The sequence below is a fragment of the Pyxicephalus adspersus genome, chromosome 6 (genome assembly GCF_032062135.1).
Source record: "Pyxicephalus adspersus chromosome 6, UCB_Pads_2.0, whole genome shotgun sequence".
Lineage (NCBI taxonomy): Eukaryota > Metazoa > Chordata > Amphibia > Anura > Pyxicephalidae > Pyxicephalus > Pyxicephalus adspersus.
In genome coordinates this window covers 63,637,982-63,654,626 of record NC_092863.1, presented here as the reverse complement: position 1 = coordinate 63,654,626, position 16,645 = coordinate 63,637,982, and the positions used below count along the sequence as shown (strand labels likewise).

Sequence of the window (16,645 nt, the reverse complement as noted above, 5' to 3'; positions counted from 1 at the left end):
AGTAGTGGCAAAGGGAAAGACATTAGAGTGGATATAAACCCAATCTATACTCACCTGTTTCCATTGTCGAGGGCACAACTCCTGTGCAGGCTGGAGAAGCTGGGATGTTCTGGGTAACTTATTTCAGCTTAAATTTTGCATACATTCTTTATCTTTAAATTGTTATGGTTTATAACGATATACAATAGCACACAGTGTACCTTGTATTACAGGTTAAAGGATGCAGGACAAAAGTCCAAGAAACACAGGTTCCATAACAAAAAAGAGCACTAAGATTATCAGCACATGGAGCATTTCAGTTTATTTTGTTGGGTAAAAATGTTTAATGTTTAAGGCAACATCTTTTCTTTTTGTTTGGTTTTTTTAAGAGGGGATCGTTAAACCATGAAACTTTTATTGCAGTCTGTGTCTTCATTGAGGAAAAAATCCTTCTCTATTTGTCCTTGTGACTATTTTATAGTTCATGGGATCCTAGGAAACTCGAATGCACTTTGAGTGTACAGACCAAGAGTACCAAGAGTCTTTTTCTAATGGCATTTTCAAGTATATATTTTTTTTTCAAGTGTTCTGTAATGTGCTTTACCTTTGTGCTATTATGCGTAACTGCAAAAAGAGACAGAGCCACATGGAGGGAGTATGCTAGATTCACTATATAGGGAGCATTAGGTGAGTATAATGAATTGTAACTAGAGTACATGTCAGCCAGTTACATGGATACATGGTGGTTACACGCCTATCGCCTGGTGGTTTTTATGGAGTCACTGGGTGAGAAGCCAAATGACTTAGAATGCACAAGTGCTTCAACAAGCATTGGCTTTTTAAAGCTCTATGTGAAAATGAGTATTTCAACACTTGTTCAAATACTGGTTCTGGTTTATCTGATCCTGGTGAGCGGTTCTGGGAAAAAGTCAAATACAGATATTAGCAAGGGATTTAATTTACAGGCACTGGATATGCTCATGGGTCTATCACCTGTGTGTAGGCTTTTGAAGTGTTTACAGTACCAACCAGCTCAAAATAACACAACTGTTTTAAATGAAGGAGAAGAAACACATGCTTGACTCCAGTGCTGTCCTCAGGTGCCTATGAAGTCTTCTGAAACACTGCTGTATAAGGTACAGATCAAAACATGTCACAGTTTACTCATGGCTAAGGACCCTCTTCCAACTAACATAAGACAGCATTTGGATCTGCCTAGGGGCAACCTAGAGTTCTGCATCATAGGAAGACAGGAGATAGTAACGGGTGCCCCCATACAAAGAAGTACTGGGTTTTGCTTTTGCAGGCAAACAAAAGAGTAGGGGAGGAAGTCGAAAGTATTTTTATGCAGTAGCCTCGTTACATGCACGGGTCCAAGACTTTTCTAGAGCTGTCCTGACTCTCTGGAATGGTCTTCCTTATCCTATTCGGCTTGCTCCTACTTTCTGTTCATTTAAAATAGCACTCAAAGCCCATTTTTTATTAACTTGCCTACCCGTCTTTTTCGGTTTACAAACCCTCACTACTTCCCATCACTCCATATCTATTCTCCTGTTGTGTGATACTTCCCCCACCTCCTAGATTGTAAGCTCTTTGGGGCAGGTCCTCTCCTCTTCCTGTGTCACTGTCTATCATCTGCAACCCCTATTTATTGTACAATGCCGCTTAGAATGCTGGCGCTATATATATCATGTTTAATAATATTAATGATTTGTAAAATCAAAAGTCCTGCTTTGTACACATATTCATTGCCAGTAATTTTAAAAGTATAGAAGCCATTGGATTAACATGACAGCCAGGCAGATGCCATTTTGAAAAGGTAAGGGTCAGCCATGGCAATGTTTCTTTTGAAACAGCTTTCATTTATTTCTTATATACAATTCTTTCTGCATTGCTTTACTAACTTGGATGATAAATACATTCTGACATTTTGAAATTTTGCATTCTTGAATTGCAGAATATTCACATGGAAGCCCATTATTTTTAAATTGATTGTGACAACTGTATCTGTTAAAGAACTTCACTGCGCAGCTTGTTAGACACTATATTCCAGTCCCAAACCATGAAACTGTCCATGGAAATTAGGGACAATCGTCAGCTGTAGTTATGATAGAGCCATTACTTTATCTGTCCCTATATTTTAATGACTGCTCTTTTGCTGGCTTATGGCAACTGTCATGGTGTGAGCGATATTGTCTGCATTGTCAAGTGTATGGTTTGTAAACCCACAATGATTCAGCATTACATTATGCTTCCCTAGTAACTGGGCTTGCATGTAATATATCCTGGAATGGAAGATTTAAGTTAAGTGCTTCATTTTAGGCAGCTTTTCTACCATTTTCTTCCTAAATGAACAGGCCCTTAGTGATTAGGTTGCTTCATAATTAACATGTAGTAATTAATAGCTCTGCCTGTTTAATGAGACTTTTTCTTCCTTCAATTATGACTGTACTGGGAACTGGCATAAATCCAACTTCATTCTCCTTTTTAATAGTTCTCAGAAATTCAGTAAATTATATCATCGGACTTTTTATGAGAATGTCACAGAGGTGAAAATGGGCCATAAAAATCTAAATTACAGGTAAATGTTTTAAATGGAATTTCTATTTTCAAGGTGCTGCAGGGTTACTCTCCTAATACTTCTTTAAAGTATTGATGGGGGAAAAGATGTTGCTTCTGTTTATATTAGAATCTATTCATTCATATAGACCAGGTCACATAAGATACCCAATATATTTGCATGGTTTCTCCGATGTACCAGATTCGGCAAATAACCAGCCAGCACACAGAGAGTATAAAATAAAGTTCAGAAAATAAAGTGAGAAACCTATTTAAAAGTTATCTAAGGAATAAAGAATTCACAAGGGAAGGCATGTTTTAAAAAGGGACAAACTCAGGGTTGACACCCTAATATTCACTGCACTACCAATTGTTATGTTGCCAATCTAAAAAAAAAAAAAGCTTGAAGACATATTTTAGGACATTTTATATTTCACTGGTTGCATTCTTGTTTCAGTACAATGGCTTACTAAGTAAAAAAGCTATAACTAAGATGATAGCCCAGTTAACCTTTTTTTAAAGTGTAGGTTCTTTTATTCATTTATAAAAAAAAAAGCAGAAAGTAGTAATGTTTTGTTTGTGGTTTTTAGGGTAGTTTCCTGTTGAAGAGTAAAGCATAAAGACCAGCACCATATTCCAGGTACAAATAGTGGTTTGCCATCAAAAAACATTTACTAACAGGTCCCCTATGCCTTTTATTAAAGTGGACCCATTTACCAACCTTTCAATGTAATTCTGCTAAGGCCATGCCATGTTACAATTTGTTATTTTAGTTTTATATATTTGTTTAAAAAATGTACACAAAATATTGTATACTATGGTATACTGTTAACATTTCTTACTCTATGTTTTGGGTATTTTATTGGAAAATGGACAATCACGTCCCTAGAAGAAAAGGATGGGACAAGTCTGGGCTTAGGTAAGCCTGGTATCCCCAGTTGGTTGTTAATAAACCGAGTTCATTTCAATCAATATATTAATGATCAGCTGGTATTTAGTTATCCAACCAGCAGTTAGTATAACTTTATGTAAACATCTCATTATATGTTTGTTGTAAAGTAAACCTGTCATGTCTTCTATTTAAAATTAACATCAGAGCCTGCGCCACCCAGAACTGTGCTGCAATCAACTCTACACTGTGATTGATGTAGGAGAGCACAAACAAAAATTATAATTTCTAAGTAAACTAACTAGTATGATTCTCCCTAATGGATGAACTGGCAGTAAGCAAAAAAATGATTTTTTTTTCTTCATATTTTTAAATCTGAACAGGATAAGAGATAAGGTGGCATAATGGATTCCCCTCTACAAAAACAGGGTGAGGGGAATGTGTTTTTTACACAGGTAGGATACCTATATGGGTAATAAGGATTTGGGGGAAAGTTTTTTTACGGTTTGTTATGCCAGGTTGAAATTCCTCTTTAAATACAAGACAACAGCAGCAAGGGAACTTACATTCATAAGACCTGAAAGGTATTTCAACGGTTTCCACATGTTGGAAAGGTCAAGATTGGCTCCATGAAATAATACCAAGTAAGGTCATATTATCCTCTCATATATTAGCCCTTGAACTATATTACTTTTATTTGGGTTTCAACCTTATCTTACCTCAAGTCACCTAATTTCGGGATCAACCAAGGTGCAAAGTGTAGGTGACACCAGGTCTCCACCAGGGCACCCCGCAAGGGGTGATGGGCCAGTAGCCTGGAGGCCACTGGGCTCTTTGCTGCTGGGAGTCACCAGGTCACGACCCTTGGGGTCACCCCACCTGAGAAGGAAGGCTGGCGCAGCCTCAGTAGAGACAGGTGGCAGGCGAATGCAGTACAGGGCCAAGTGAGGGTCAGAGCAGGCAGCAGACAGACATGATCAGATTCCAAGCACAGGTCAGGGCAGGCAGCAGACAGACATGATCAGATTCCAGGCACAGGTCAGGGCAGGGGGCAAACAGACGTGGTCAGGTCCCAGGCACAAGTCAGGTCAGGGAGCAATGCAAGGTATCAAGGTACCTGGTGCAGTCACAGCACCAGCCTCCATTACTGCTAAGACTAAATAGCCACTGCCCCTTTATGGAGGATGTACCAAAAACAAATACATGTAAAATGTGCAAAAGTGAAATCATTTTACATATGATTGAAAAAAAAGATAAGGGGAAAAGGCAAGGACAAAAGGAAAGTGTCAGTTTACTATGTCAAACTGTTGGAAGGCCCAACTCTGGCTATTGAAGGTTTAATGACAATCCTGTCAGTGGTCTGTGCAAGCTTCCATGGTAGGACCCAACGTCATTGGAAAAGGAAAATGCCCCAGTGTCAGTGGGAAAAAAGGAGCCCGGACATCTAAATATTACCATTATTAAGCCATGCACTTTAGGTTTGATGGTCCTCTGTATTATAAATGGATACTGAGAAGTTTTTAGTAAGTACTCCCAAAAATGTATTTTTAGGTCTGCAAGTACACTCTATTACTTTATAATGCTTTTTTCGGTGTAATTAAAAACTAGCAACATTAAAATGTCATGTCAAGGTTCAAAGTCAACACTGAGTCCTGCACAGCAAAAAAAAGTGCTGTGCTAAAGAATATAGTGGATACAGTCAGGCAAATGTGTTTTGAAGTCAAACATTTGATGCTATTTCATAGAAGGCCATTTAGAACATAGATTACTGTATGCTGTAAAGAAACAAAGAGTGCTATGTACAGCAAAGTATGCAATGTTTTCAGAGTTATGTTTTGGGGACTTGTTCTCGTATCATATTATGTTAGCATTTGTCCTTCTGATATAGTTGGCTCTATTGATTTTTCTGCTTCACCTTTTCTCTCCTCTGTCTCTGTACTTCTAATTCTTCTTCCCATTTTCTGAATCATTGAAAACATCGCCCATTAACTGGTCCATTTCCTTCTCTCCAGGTCCAGGCATGTCATTTGTCAGCAGTTCCCAGTGGCTCTACTATATGTGGAATGTGTCAGTTTACATAATAGGTTTACACACATCCTCGGAGCAGTCAGACATACTAATATACTAAATTTATGTTACAATGGCTGTAAGAAAAAAAGCCTTCCACTTATTGCACCTACGTTTTAACTTTAAAAAAGTAATCCAAAAAGCAGAAAATAAAAATCGCAGGCGTTATTTATGAAACATAATAAACGGGAGCAAAAAAATGCTTCCAAACTTTAAGTGTTGAATGGTATGGGGAAGAGTTAGACCCAATGCCTGCTTTTTATTGCCATGTTCTTATGTGGTGAATTTTTCTTCCCCATCTCTTATGTGTGTGTTACAGAGTAACAAAAATGTATTTTGCAGCTTTAAATGTGGTGGCTGCATTAGTTGTCTTTCTTTTTAATTCTGCTGCCTTTTATTTTCTGTTGGTTTTGCCAATAAACCTAATTATGCATATCATAAGTATTGGCAGGAGTTCCCCGAGACCTGAAAATTACTTCAAGGGTTTCAAATATTAAAAAAGTTGAAAAAGGGTTTAGAAAGGTTAATCCAAAGTATTCTCCGTTGCTCTTCCCACAGGAGCTACAAAAAATGGTATACAAAAGAGGGGAAGGATGGAGAAGTTTGCACATATTGGTGAGTAGTTTTCTTTGGTCTTGCCCACAAATTTTTAAGTTGGTGACATTTAAGTTAAAACTCCACATAATACTAGCAATACAAAGAGTTAAGTGTCCAGCATCTAACAAAAACAAATGTATTTGGAGGACAAACCCTTTAAATGAATATTTATGCTAGACTTCAAAATGCAAAAACACCTTGAAATTAGTTCTGTCATATGAAATATACAAATCAGTAAGGCTTCATAGAGGAGACAATAACACATATGTCTGATCCTACGTTTGATAAGAAATAATTAACTTCCCCTTCAAGTCTCCTCTAGCCACAAAAAAAAGAACTGTCAGAGTTGTGTTTGCTTCTGTTTAAGAGAACTGCTGCATGTAATATTACCTCTTAATCGAGCATCTATTTATCTTTTCACATCCAATTTCTCACTTAATACAAAAAGTCACATTTAAGTGAAGGGTTTTGTTGGCACTTATACATGGACGTAGCTCAGACAAACATTTACATTACATTAGTTGTTACAAAGAGAATGGCATTATTAAAGCAGAATGGACATTTAGTGTTGACACACGCAGCACATTCTATATACAGTGAATATATTATTATTTTTATTATTATTATTATTATTATTATTAATAAACAGGATTTATATAGCGCAAACATATTATGCAGCGCTGTACATTAAATAGGGATATATATTTTTTTTTTTCTTTCCTCCATCACAAATAGAGAAATAGTCAGTAAGTTTTAATGTTATATGCATGCAGGTTAAGCAATGTTTACGTGTTACACTTGCATTTAGTGACTACCTCAGTAATGGAGCATGCGCAGTGTTAGTTTTAGTTACCAGGATACCTAGCATTTCCAGGATCCTCTGTGCCTGCCAGGAATGAACAAGCTCAAAGTAAGGTTTCACATTAACTTAGCAAATGCAGCGTAATGAGGACAATTCAGACACATCAGAAAATGTTTCCTTTCAATACATCTCTTTTATATTGTTATTAAAACTTCCTAGGACAGCTTGAAACATCAATCCCTTATTAACCCCACACTGGGTTGCTGTAGGTAATTCCCCTTTACTCTAATACTTAAATACTTTTAACATTCTGGTACTATAAATATTAGTAAGCTGTTTTATATCTCCTACTAGTATTTCTCATATTAGGATACCATGACATTGTTTCGTAAAATCATTAAAAATGTACATGAACTTATCAGTTCACATGAAACTGTAATGGATAAAACCAAGATTTTTTTATTGCTTATTATTATAGAATAGGAAAAATAGTGTCAGTATCTATCTATCAAGGGAGTTAAAATGAAAAATCATTTATAAAACAAAAAAAAAAACAAAAAAAATGTGACAAAGACATAAATGGTATTCACTGTTCTACTTTTTCTTTTTTTTATTTGACAGCGAGAGTCTTCACAGAACGCAATTTGGAAAATTTGGTCTTCATTTTAATTTTTTTTTTCCAAAAAATAAAAACCATGGCGATCATAATTGTTGGTTTATAGTAAACCTGGGTCCAACTGTCAGTGTGTTTTACAAAGAGATGCATAGTGACAGCTGCAGCCAGCAGTCTGCTTTAATTTAATCTAAATTGCAACTAGTAATAATAGAAAACTATTTTAGAAAAAAAAGTAAATCTATCAGGTTATAATTAGTATTATTGTTAAGGAAAAAGCCATTTCTTTAAAAAAAATGGTGTAGGGAGGCCAGTCAGTTGGTGCTGGTGTTCAGTTCACTAATGCATTGGGCCTGATTTAATAAAGCTCTTCAAGACTAGAGAACCTTTGCTAACTAATAGCAAATTATTTTTAGGAAATCTATTGCAGGTTTGCTGGATCAGCAGTCTTAGAAAGCTTTGAAAAGCGAGATTTAAATTGACATTTACAAACCTGGTATAGTCATCAAAGAATGAGGCTTAGTGCCCTGTGGTAACAAAGAGTTATCGTTTGCACCAAATGTATTAGCTGATTGTTTGGGTGAGCTGCAGTTATTTTTGTAAAGAATAATTGAACTTTCAACTTGTTATTTTGTCTTTGATCATCACTTTTCAAAATATGCAAAAAAGCTTGTGCATGTTTAATTATTATGCAAGTAAACAAAACCATTTATGAGTGTATGATGGCAGACAGTTAAACAATAAAGCAGCTTATAAAAGTTTTAAAATGTTTATTTAAATACAAGGCATATTTGCATTTTAGCTATAATTTTCCTGTGGCTGTCAAGTCAAAAGAACTTTCTTGACATAGTTTCCTCCCAAAAGCGAAATAATGTAACAGCTTATGTCTTCCTAATTAATATCCCCGGGCATGCAGTTATCAGAATAAATAGTTATCTCAGAGGAATGTATTTACAGGAGTATAATCAGTATAAAAAAATCATAAAAGAAGGAACTTGATCTTGCATTTGAGCCTTTCAGAGCCTTAAAAGATCATGTTTTGCACACAAAACAAACATCATCAAAGCATGTAAGGCTAACCATAATGAACCTTAATGTTAGAGAACAATAGAAAACAACAAAAAAAAAATAGGGGAATATTTAATTATTTTTTTTTTTCGCTTGAAGCCCGTCATGATGCAGTGTTTCTCATATAACAGCACTAGGGCTGACTAGTGCAGGGCACTCACTCATGCAGCAAGTTTGACGACATTTGAGGAGCAGCCTATTTCAATGTCTGGGCCATTGCTTGCTACAGTGATACCTCGGCTAACGAGTGACCCTGCAAAATTTTTGGCTAACGAATACTTTTGCTGCTGAGTTTTGGCCTTGGCTAACAAATGCATTTGTGGATGTGGAATAGCAAACTGCAGCCTCCTTGGGCTGTATTTTAGTTTCATTTCGGCTAACGAGTGCGATTCCGGAACAATATTCCTTCATTAGCCGAGGTATCACTGTATATGCATATGAAATGCTCAAGGTTCCTTGGTTCATAAGACTTACTGGAAGTTAAAAGTCATGAAATATTTAAAGTAAGCCTATGCCCAGGTTATGCACACAAAAATATTTAGGTGTCCTGCACAAGCTAAAAGAAACCCTCATTCACCTCTGTAGCTGTATACATTGTAGAGACATTCTTAGCAGAGGAAGAAACTAATTTGCCTTTTTTTATATTTTTTTCTGCTTTAAAAAGTATGTTTGTATGGCTTTGCTGATATTTTGGTGGTAAGTTTTTTGTTGGGTGATGATTTTCTTAACGGAGACCCCGAGTAATGTCTTTGAAAATCCCTGCTTAATAGTCTATGCTGTAACTTTTAGGAATTAATTCTCACAGTACAAGTAGCTGGAAAGGTAAGGGATGGCTTGTTATACAGCTTGTGTACTGCTTGTACAAGCAGAACTGTCAGTAAGGGGACTTACCCTTACTTGTGCAGAGCTCTCGATCCCTGCACGGCTGGATTTGATTCAGTCCCCCATCCTGGATTTTTTGTTCATCACGAGGTGGAGGAACTGCCGGGCGCTGTGATCTTCTTCCTGCTTCTTTTGCTTACGTCACCCAATCTTGCATTGCGCAGGAGTGAGATTGGATGATGTTTTCTCCTTTAAATATATAAAAAAAGTGCCAATCTTATTGCACATGCGTGAGATTGGCACTTTTTTTACACAGCAAAAAGCCCCTGATATTGGGAATGTGCATGCGCAGAAGGAGCCAACCAAAACCTCCTGGGATATGTGAGGCATGTATCCCAGGAAGCCCTGGACTTGTTAGGTCTCCATTAAGTACATATCAATGTTTAATATTCAAAGTCTGAGCACTTCAGACTGAACCTAAAATGTTTATTTATGCATAGCAAAGTAGAAGTTCATCCAAAAGCTTGATCCATGCACTGCTTATTTTCATATTCCTTTTACCACCTGTCCTTTTACCACCACCTGTTTAACCACCAATCAGTTAGCCTGTGAAAGACAGAAGAGAAATTCCTGCCTCCCTGTCCCCTTTTGGTAGAGTTGCTGTCTCTTAATCTCCTAGCAGTGCATTGTGGGAAAAAGGATAGGGATTCACATGAATGACAGTACATAAAAATCCTAGCTAATTCTCTTTGATCTCAGTGGCCAAAAGGACTGGCAGAGGACAGTTGGACAGGTTAGAATAAAAAAAGGGGTAAAGCATTAAAGTGGACTTTGTTGCTTAACCCTAAATGGGCACTTTAAAGTGTTTCACCAAACGTAACCTGTAACTGAATTAATGCAGTGCCAATTGCAAAAATCACGACATAGATCTGCAGTGTAGTAAATATTCATCACTGACTTGTCACAGAATAAAGATGACAGAACGTTTACAGTTGTTGCTTCACCCTATCACACCTTTTCTTGGTAGAATTCTATGCACCAAAATCAGTGTAATGAGATGATAAACAATCAGGGCAATATTGCTATGGAATATGCAGAACAAGACAGGATCATACATTAAAGATGAACTCCAGGCTGACATAAAATTAAATCCTACAGTAAAGAAGAAACAGATAATTTAAATAACCTGACAGAAGTAATTAAAAAGGGTTTTGTTTTAATTTGTTTTTCTATGGGAAAGAGTTAATATCACTTTCTCTCCTGACAGCAAAATGAAGGTAAAAGGATGGGATAAAGTTGGGCCTTGGATCTAAACAGAATTTCAGAGTAAAAATAGTACTGTTCAAGTATTCTCTAAATTCAGCCTTCTGAATCTCCTGCTGCAGTGTACATGTGCTGGAAAAACACAAGAGGAGAAAGTGTTGCTGTGCTGATGCTACTTTATAATACAATCAAAAACCTGGCAAGTGGGCTCTTACTCCCAGCGCAGTGCTGTTCTTGCGGTAGACAATGGATATTGTGCTTTCAGGTAACTGTGTTAGCATAACAGTATGCATTTTACAATATTGTGTTGGTGTAATATCTTTACACAAGCATTAATACAGTGCCTCTGCATGTACAGTACATGTGCCACTTCAGCTAAAAAGTTTAGATTTTTGCACAACAAAAATGTCTTAGGTAAAAAAGCAATGAAGAAATGTACACTTTTTCTAACAGTAGTTGTGGTATGAACCATATACAAATAAAAATTGTTCGTTACAGAGTAACAAAATGATATTGGAAGTTTAGACTGTCCAAAAAGAAAAACTGGCTGTGTTTAACATCTGCACTTATGGTACTTAGTAGGCTCTAAGCGCAGGAACAATCGCAGGAACAATCTCATAGGGGGTGAAAAGTAAACAGTACTTATGCACCAGAGCCAAAGGGATCAGAATGTCTCATGTAAACAGTTAAAATACATGTATGTTTACTGTTATGCCTGGTTCATCTGGTCATTCACGCCTCTGTCAGGACAGTGAATAGGCATGGTAACCTTAAAAAGCAAAAATGTCAAATCCAAAAATAAGTGGAAGCTTCACTACACAAGTTGGTACACAAATTAAAAGTACCTACTTATGTGATAGGAAGGATGAGATTGAATGCTTATACCGCAAAAATGTAAACAAATACATCTAACTGAAATGGCAAACCAATAGAGGTGAATTAATGTCACTCGAGCATTTCTTATTGTGATGATAGAATACCAGTAGAAGAAAGAAAAGCAGAAGGTTGCATCGGGACAGCGACTTTTAGAAACAAGTGCCTGACAAGACAAGACACTCATGGGGTTCAGATCTACTATGACAATGAAGGGAATGACAATCTTGCATCCCGTAGTTAATTAAAGTTCTTGTAATGGTCCTTATATATTCCCATAAAAACAGTTTACTCTGAGCTTTCACTAATCAGAGAAAAGAGATTAACTTGCAAAATCCTCCAGGCAGCTGGTAAATCGGTCCTAAAAGATGCAAACTTAGTGCTCAGACTAACGTGTTTTAAGCTTTAAAACATTATTTGATCCTCCTATATACCAGTTAAAAAAAAAAAGTATTTCAGATGAGTCATTCAAAAAAAAAAAAAAAACTTCATTTCAAAATGAATATTTAAATACTGGTAGTATAAATATACATCTATATTTTTAGTGTATTCTAGAATAGCAAGTTCCAGGCTATGCAATAGTGTTACTGCATTCCAAAATGCTATCAGTGACAATTTTTCAGGGGGGAGGGAACATTTTGTGCAAATTATTAACGTACGCTTGATGGCAAGGTCAGAACCAGGCCATTGCTGACCTTAAAATACAGCTTACTTAGTTGATATGCTGAACCACTGCATTTAATACTTTCTGAATCCCTGACCCAGAATGAGAATCTAGTTCAGGTATTCAGCTTATTGCCATAGAACTTGTAACACAGTTACCAGCATGCTTGTTTCAGGCAAGTGACTGCAATCATAATATCGCAGAACAGGTTTACTTTGACCCAAGATTATGTCTTACTCACCGGAGAACAAATTAGAAAAATAAGTAACTTTTTCAGAGGAGTGTAACTGATAAAAAAAATTGAATGACATTGCATTCACTTTTATAAGATTTTGATATCATCCAGAACATCCAACAATGTATACAGCATGGAGAATAATTCCATTTTTACATTACATGGAATGTAAATATTGAATATTTCCATTTGTAAATGTATAATTGTTTTTCACCTTTTATGCAGCAACAGATCACTTCCAATAACTGTGATTTACAACAGGGAGAGGCAGGGCAGTCCCACTATCTGTACCAGCAGGAAGTAATGTAATGTTACTTTTGACACTTCATATCTTCAAATGTAAACAATGTGAAATAATTGTGTTTCTAGTAATCTTCTACAAGTGTGCCTATAAAGAGCTGAGTTGCAAAGATCAGAAGCCCAGGAGCTGATCATTTAAGCTTTTGTGTTTAGCCCTTGATCCCGGTTGTCATGGGTAAAAGGCTTTTATAGAACATGGGCACTGTTTTTCAAAGGTGCTGGGACAAATTGTTTCTCCTGCACTCCTTTTATAAGGCACCTAGGTTTCAGGTGGTTAAACTAACATAACGAGATGGTGGGTATGTCTAGAGTTAAACTTTAAGCTAGTGGGAAATAAACTTACTACAAAACTACATGGTATATATACATGAAAGACATTAGGTGACTTGGAAGAACCCGGAAGAAGATGAGAGCATCCGGTCTCTAGTCCACACAGGATTGAAGAAGGAAAATGAGATGGCGCAGGAATGACTGGACTAGGATGTTATTGATGTAATTGCTGAGGTAATCGATGGCTTTCTACCCATAAAGGTGTTTTTTTTTTTTGTTTTGTTTTTTACTGATAGTTCTGCTTTAAATGGATATAAGGTTAGGAGAAAAACAACTGATAAAAATGTATAACCTTTAAATAAAGGTGGAATATATCACACATGCAATCTAGCCAAAGCAGGAAACTGCACAAGGTGGCAGTTAGTCTTTTCCCAGAACATCAGATGTAACAAGGTGTCAGGTTCCCATATCCTCACTCACCTCGGCTGGATGCTGAACAATGTACAAACAAGTGGAAACGTTAATGGGTTGAGCTGGCAGGAAAGGACACAGGCACACCTTCTGAGGACGGCTAGAGGGAATACAAACAGAACAAGTTCAATAGAATTGAATAGCAGAGTACCATCATCATGAAATAATAAAAATGTTATCACACATTTATAAATTCAAACAGTCTCCAATTTTACCCCCTGAAATGTAAAATGTAAGGCATTTACACTACTAACAGATGCTGCTTGTATTGAACACATTAGGTTCTGGAGTTTTTGTACACAGATTCTTTAGGACAAAGCCTTTATGCTTTGGAAGTTGCTTTGTACTGTAAAATTAAACCTAACAAAAAGTGTTACTATCTGAATGAAATATGTCTTTCTTTAAAACAAACACTAAGGGAATAGGGATTATATTAATGCATCAGAAAGCAAAATAAATCCGTAATTGTATAAAGGGAACCTGTGGAGTTAGAAAATATGGTTGCTGGCTTTGATCCTGGCTTCACTACCCCAAGAGTCACATGCTGTAAGGGATTACAGAATGTGCAGACTAGGCTACATGCTTTTTCCAGGTCAGTAACTAGCAATGTGCCCAAACTTCATAAGGCTGGTAGTTTTGGAACTTGGAAAAAAAAAAAAAAAACACCTCAGTTAGAACACACATTATTACATTTAAAATAATAAATTAGGCACTTGTTACGGTTTTATGGAATCACAAAAATGGAACTATGGATTGTTGGACTTTTGTAGACATGTCAATAGCATTAAAATTTTGTGCATACCCTTTTTTGTGTATTAATGGTTACCGATGGTGTCCAATAAGATGATTTTTAATAAATAGACAGAGTGTTTGCACCATCCTGATTTATTATCTTTAAGTAGAACCTGTAGCCTTTTTTGCAGATCATTATGATGCAAGTTATTTATCCACTTTGCATGCTTTAACTGATTGTTTTGTCAGGGAAAGTTATTTACATAATAATTTACTATGAAACCCCAATCATTAAAATTTCATATAATCTTTAGGCTAAGTATAGGTCTTCCCTGGGATCAAGCCATCCCACATAACTCCCAACGACTGGCACTGTCACTTAGATTAAAAAACTGGTACTTAAAAGAACCAGCAACTTCAGATTTGACAGTGGGCACCAGTACGGCTCATTGGTATCCCCCATTCATTTTCTATAGAGCTGCTGCCATTAGTAGTTATTTGTAGTGTCTTCCGTAACTACACTGCAACCAGCCACGCTGAACATAGCCGACAGATGTGAAGTTAAAAAATAATTTACAGCCTTGTACACTAAAGCTTACATTAAAATACCTAGTAATCCTGCCATAAAGGACCTTATTCAGCAATTTCCTATTATAGGATGACACACCATGTCCTAGTAACACTCCTGTGTTGTCATGCCATCACATAAACATTCAGGGGAGATTACAAGCAGATATGGAGATACCTACTGGACAAGCATGGGCTGCTACTGTCACCATCAAGAAAATGGTTAGGAGCCAATGCCAGAAAAAGTGCATGTAAACAAAAGTGGCTACAAAGGAAAAAATAGCATCACAATGTAAAAAATGAAACAAATATTAAAAAGTTGGTATACTAAGGATGTATTTATAAGGAATAAAATAAAGCCATTGCTTCTAATAGAAAGTATTGTAGCAAATGACAAGTCATCCAGTTAGTACATATAGCTCCTAGTCTCATATTAGATATTTTCTTCCAAATTACTTTGAAAGATATTGTGTAGTCATTTCCCGTTCAAAACAGTTTGTAATGTATACAGTGGAATCAAAATATGGTACCACAAAAATATCTCCTTTTCATAGTCCACAAGATCTACATTTTCAGAGAAAACAAAGGCTGCTTTTTTTGCACTTGGGGTTTACTTCTACACCTGGAAAACCCTGCCGTGGATGTAAAGCTAAAAATGCATTGAAATATCGGTCTATAAATCAAACTAATGCTGAAAATATAAAAATGATAATGTTTAGAAAGTAACAGAATAGTTCGCCAGGGCCAAGATTTAATAGGAGTGTTAATGTCTAGCCCTAGACGTGATTATTAAGATTATAAACCAATGACAAAAAAAACAGTTAATATATTGTTTCAATTGCCACAGTAATTAGGTGAGCAGGAACAGCTATAAAACTCCTGCTTTAAACACACTGCTTCAGCTAATCAATTATAGCCTGAGGAAATCAGAAGCCTGCTATTTGCTATGTAGCCTCTAACACAGTCTAGCACACTCACTTGGGTTTCAGGTATTTCATAAAAGGAATCATGCAAGCTTTGACCTGTAATAGATTTAGGAGGTGAGAGGTTAGTCGTTCAATTCAAGTCTGACTCCACAGCACAAGGGGCGACAGAACATCAAAGAAACAGTTCTATATTCAGTACAAATAAGTTGGTGTATGAGTTTTATCCTATGAAACACCACTAATAGGGCAGTGAGAATGGCAGATGATGTCACATATACCACACAAAGACAATGCTTCAAGAAAAACAGGAAGTGGAAGATTACAAAGCACCCTTGTATTTCAGACTGGCATGGGATAACCTCTCTCTGCAAGATGCTCAACCTCTCCAGACTTATCTAACTTTAATCACCAGTTTGAAGAACAGGCAATGATATGGGGTCCTGCTGCACACAAAAGAAAACCCCAGTATTTTTTTTTCTGATTCCACAGGAAGTATAGAATGTCATACATTTATGTGCAAATAATTATTCTTCAGATGGGCCATTTTAGAATGGCACTCCAAATGACATTCATTGTATTCCATAATGCAGACACTACTGCCAAGGGATAAGAACTCATTAGATCTTGCCTAAAAAAGAAGTTATCAGCACAACTCTCATCAAGTTCAGAGCACAATGCTTTTCCATGCCAACACGGGAGTTAAAATAAATTGTCCTGCACTGTTTACTACCATATGCAGTATCTTTTGTTCACTAGCAAACAATGACTGCAGAAGGTCTAAGTAGAAAGAAAAGGCTGAGACTCCTATCATGTTTGTTATGTGCATGTCATATGGAGCCATCAGTTCGGACTCCAATAAAGTATCTGCAGCATACTGTGGAGGAAAACACAATTTCCCATTCACCTTTCATTCTAAATGCTCCCTTGCTGGCATCATTTCTTGGGAAA

General features: G+C 36.6%; 1 protein-coding gene across 1 annotated transcript in view; it reads right to left on the bottom strand.

The window, feature by feature from the left end:
- DTWD2 (DTW domain containing 2) overlaps positions 1-16,645 on the bottom strand; it is a 101,442-nt gene that overhangs the window by 52,589 nt on the left and 32,208 nt on the right. The window contains exon 2 of the mRNA XM_072416052.1: positions 13,482-13,572. Coding sequence (XP_072272153.1) covers positions 13,482-13,572 — 91 coding nt within the window. The remainder of the gene's footprint in view (positions 1-13,481; positions 13,573-16,645) is intronic.